We start from the raw sequence: 4,532 nt of genomic DNA on the forward strand, positions 1-4,532 counted from the left end.
TGACAGAGCCTCTAACAGTGGGATTGAAGTTGGCTGTCACCCTCCACTTCCTGGCAAATGGGGATTCCTATACAAGTCTGCAATATAGTGTCAGAGTCTACAAGAGTGCGATTTGCAAATTTGTGCCTTAAGTGTGCAAAACCATCATTGTCACCTACCAACATGAATTCATGAAGTGCCCCAAAACTCCTGAGGACTGGAAGACAGTCGCCGAAGTATTCGCAAATAAGTGAAACTACCATAATTGTGTTGGGGCACTTGATGGAAAGCATGCCCCCATAAAGAAGCCCAGGAAAGGAGAATCACTATACTATAACTACAAGAAATTCCAGATCATAATAATCATGGCCATAACAGATTTAAAGTTAAAGTTCCTGTATGTCGACGTAGGTGCTGAAGGAGGTTCTAGTGATGGAGGAACCTGGAGCAAGTGTAACTTTCGTCATGCCATCGAGCAGAACCGAGTGGGATTTCCTGAGGACAGCACTCTACCGAATGATGACAATCCAATCCCCTTCCACATAACAGCAGATGATGCCTTCGCCCTCAAGACAATGCTGATGAAATCATATTCCCACACATCCCAGGCTCACCATGAGAAGATCTACAGCTACAGATTGTCTCGCGCTCGTCATGTGGTGGAGAACGCATTCGGTATTCTGCAAATGAGATTCCAAATCTTCGGCACCACCTTACAACAGGAACCTTAAGTATTGTATCTGATAACCATGTGTGGATTTATCTTGCACAATCTCATACTCGACTACTATCCATTTGCTCCCAACGACTTCGACCGCGAAGATACTCAACACAGCATGCTGCCTGGAACTTGGAGGGAGGAGTCGAATCTCATGGAACAACTAATGCGTCGAAAGGGATCAAACTACTCAAGACAATCAAAGGCAGTCCGAGATTACCTGGCCTACTACTACTGTTCAGAAGCTGGAGCAGTACCTTAGTAAGAGAGACTTATCTATCCCAGAGGACGACCAACACAATATATGCTTCAAATGTATATAAAATGTCTTTTCCTGAATTAAAATGTCCTCTAAGTCCAAATTTGATATGATTGTAGATTTCAACTTTGTGATTTTGATTGTATATTCAAGATTTTTGCTATTCCCTGTACATTTCAATTTACTGCTTATCAATGCTTGTCATTGACTTAGCAAGATAGATTTTGTTAATAAATATGTGATGTGTTTTCAAGTTTTTAATTTTTCACTTCAAACTATGATCTTTTTTATGTTTGGTAATGCTATTTTATTAAACATTCCTTATATAATAAAACTTTGTGCTTTTCATTTTACATTTCAGTGATTTTCACAGTACATTTCAACATAGGGATTTTCTTTGTGCATTTCAACTTTATTTTCCAAATGTATATCTAGAGTGTTTGCTATTCTTTATTTATTTCAATTTACTGCTTTTTATTGCCTTAGCAAGAAATGTTTTGTTAATAAATTTAATGTGTTTTCAAGTTTTTCATTTGTCATTTCATACAAAGATTTATTTTTATATATTTGTTAAGCAATTTCTTTATGCAATCCTTATATAATTAAACTGTGCTTTTCATTGTCCATTTCAAGAGATTTCCATTGTATAGTTCTATTTACTGCTTTTCATTGTTTAAGGTCTCTTTTTCCTTTTTTTCAAATTTTAGGTCTTTTCAAGATATAATTTCTTCAACATTTACATAAAAATATCTCTCATTTACATAAAAATATATGTGATTACAAAAGATTGATAGACAGAAAATATTGATATTTATAAAAAATGCAACATACTTCATATTTACAATATACATGTTAGACGTTTTTTAATCGTTTTCGCTCTCTTTCCTCAAAAATGTTTTTGGGGTGTCCAGATTGTTGGGGGTCGAGATGCTTGAGATGCTTGGGGATGGCAGCGAGGGCAACATATCCAAGGCAGCAGAAAATCAAGAAACGGGAGTATTTGGCGAGGTAGTGCAGGCAGGTGGTGGAGATGGGAAGTTATATGATGGCGTTGCAATACGTGGCTCCAAACTTAATGCTGTGGTGGGAGTGGTGGCTGTTGCTGTGGAATGTAAAATGTTGCTTTCTGTTGCTGGTATGGTTGTTGCACGAACTGTTGCTGCTGGTACTGCATTGGCTGGTAAGGTTGTTGCTATAATGTTGCCTTCATTGTAGGAGGGAACACTGCTACTGCCTGGACTCCCTCTGATTGTTGTTGCCACTGTAGAGGTTGTGGTTTTGTCCCTATCAGAGTAATTAAGATTTGCCCGGGATTTTGGATGGAAGATGTCCCTTCAGGCAGTTCCTCCAGTGCTGCGAACTTCTCCAGCATCTTCCCGAACAAAACTTGAAATTCATGGGGGACACTGTTCTCATTCGTAAACACAGGTACATCGCGTAGTCCTGGATCTCGGTCTCAGGTCCTTCAACCTCCTTCTGCGTCAGCATATTAGCCTTATGCAGGAGCTCCTTGATAGTGTTTCCAGATCCTGTCTGCTCATCTGTTGCAGTGGAGGCTACTGTCTCTAATGTCTGGTTCATCCTCTTCAGGCTCCTTCTCCTGATGATTGATGCAGAAGACAAACCAGATATCTCACTCGATGTTTCATCGACATTAATGTCTGAATTGGCCCTTTGTGAGGTAGGAGAGAACCTGTCGCTCGATAGTGTGTTCTCTCGGGCTATGTGTTCCCCGAGAAACTCCCAGATGGTCATGACTTCTTCCTCTCGTGGTGTCCTTCTCCTTGCTGGGGCACCATTCTTGCTCTCCTCTACTTTCCCGAATTCTGTCCTTTTCTTTTCTAACAACTTCCTCATTTGCAGGAAAGTACAGTTGGGAAAGGTTGCTGCAAGCTCAATCCACAGGGTTTCCTTCAGTCTGGGATTGCACCACTGCTTGTCCCACTTGTCGTAGAGAGGTGGATGATTCTTAACAAACTCAGCAATTTCAGAAATTTGGGCATCTGTGAAGGGGTAGTCTGGTATGTCCTTCCTGCTGGGCAGATACTGGTTTTATTGTGGCTGCTGTAGTCCACTAGGTCATGCTACATGTTCTTCTACAACAGAATCATCAGCAGACTCCGTCTCCTGCACCACCAGAGAAGGGGGCATCTCCGGTTCCTTGGGCTGGGGCTGGGGCCGTTGGGACTCCTTGGACTGCTTGGTGGTCTGGCGAGGCATTGTAGAGGTAGTAGTAGTATTTCTGCATATGCTGGACTATGAATGATTGATGCTGGGTCTAGCTACCCTTTATATGCCACCCGAGCACCACTATCAACCAATCAGCGCTCGGTATTTCAGGACCACCCACGCTCAAACCAATCAGCGTTCAAAACATCGTCAAAACGCCATCATCTCGGACGACCTTGCCAGACATCATCGTCTGTGCGCAGCTGCTCACTGGAAGGGGTAAACACACCTTGCAAAAGGTTGCAAAGCATCATGGCTGGCGCGAGGTGGCACGAAATGGCATGTACACGGGCGACATCCTACAAGGTGTGTGTACGACGTTGCAAAACCTATCTTGCGAGGTAGCGCGAGGTCATCCACCTCACACAATGCCATGACAAAATTTAAACATATTCTAAAACCCTGGCGACATTGTGAAAATTTATAATTTTCTTGCGAGGTCTCGTCACGAGCTGCCACGAGGGGTTTTACGAGGTGGAACGACCCCACGTCGCAACACGTCGCAACAAAAACGTGCATAGGTGTCAACCTGGCTTGAATAAATTATTCCTTTAGCTTGTAACAACTTTTTAAAAGAATCATAATTTTGTGAACAAGTGTGACTCCTTTGGCCTATGACCAGTCTTTGAAACTTAATCATAATCTATTGAGTAAGTGGGACCCATCTGGCGTGCAAGCAGGTTGAAGACTTATTCATAATTTGCGAACAAATTTGACTCTTTTAAATCAATATTAGTTTTGTGAATAAGTGTGACTCATTTGGCTTAAAATCAGCTTTTATATCAATCCTAATTTTGTGAATAAGTGTGACTCATTAGGCTTATAACTAGCTTTTAAATCAATCACAATTTTGTAAATAAGGGAGAATCCTTTAATTTATAACCAGCTTTTAAATCAACCACAACTGTGTGAATAAGTGAGACTCATTTAGCTTGAAACCAATTTCTAAATCAATAATGATTTTGTGAATAACTGTGACTCATTTAGTCTACAGCCAGCTTTTAAATAAATCATAATTTTGTGAATAAGTGTGACTTTAGGCCTACAACCGGCTTTTATATCAATCATAATTTTGTTAATAAGTGAGACTCATTTCATCTATAACCAGCTTTTAAATCAATCATAATTTTGGGAATGAGTGTGACTCTTTTGGCCTATAGCAAGGTTTTGAATCAATCATAATTTTGTGAATAAGTGTGACTCATTTGGCTTACAACCAGCTTTTAAATCAATCATAATTTTGAGTGACTCTTTTGGTCTACAACCAGCTTTTAAATCAATGATAGTTTTGTTAATAAGTGTAACTCATTTGACCTACAAACAGCTTATAAATCAATCCTAATTTTG

The 4,532-nt window shown here is 40.3% G+C and overlaps 1 protein-coding gene across 1 annotated transcript; it reads left to right on the forward strand.

The window, feature by feature from the left end:
- Positions 1–344: 344 nt before the first annotated feature.
- On the forward strand, positions 345–710 carry LOC137617640 (uncharacterized). The gene has a single exon (XM_068347644.1). It carries the CDS (start codon positions 345–347, stop codon positions 708–710), a length of 366 nt encoding a protein of 121 aa, XP_068203745.1.
- The last annotated feature ends 3,822 nt before the right edge of the window (positions 711–4,532 follow it).

Source organism: Palaemon carinicauda, chromosome 23, assembly GCF_036898095.1.
Source record: "Palaemon carinicauda isolate YSFRI2023 chromosome 23, ASM3689809v2, whole genome shotgun sequence".
NCBI lineage: Eukaryota > Metazoa > Arthropoda > Malacostraca > Decapoda > Palaemonidae > Palaemon > Palaemon carinicauda.

What these genes read in the sequence shown, in the direction of transcription:
- LOC137617640 (XM_068347644.1), top strand. Translation starts at nt 345, where the DNA reads ATGGCCATAACAGATTTAAAGTTAAAGTTCCTGTATGTCGACGTAGGT.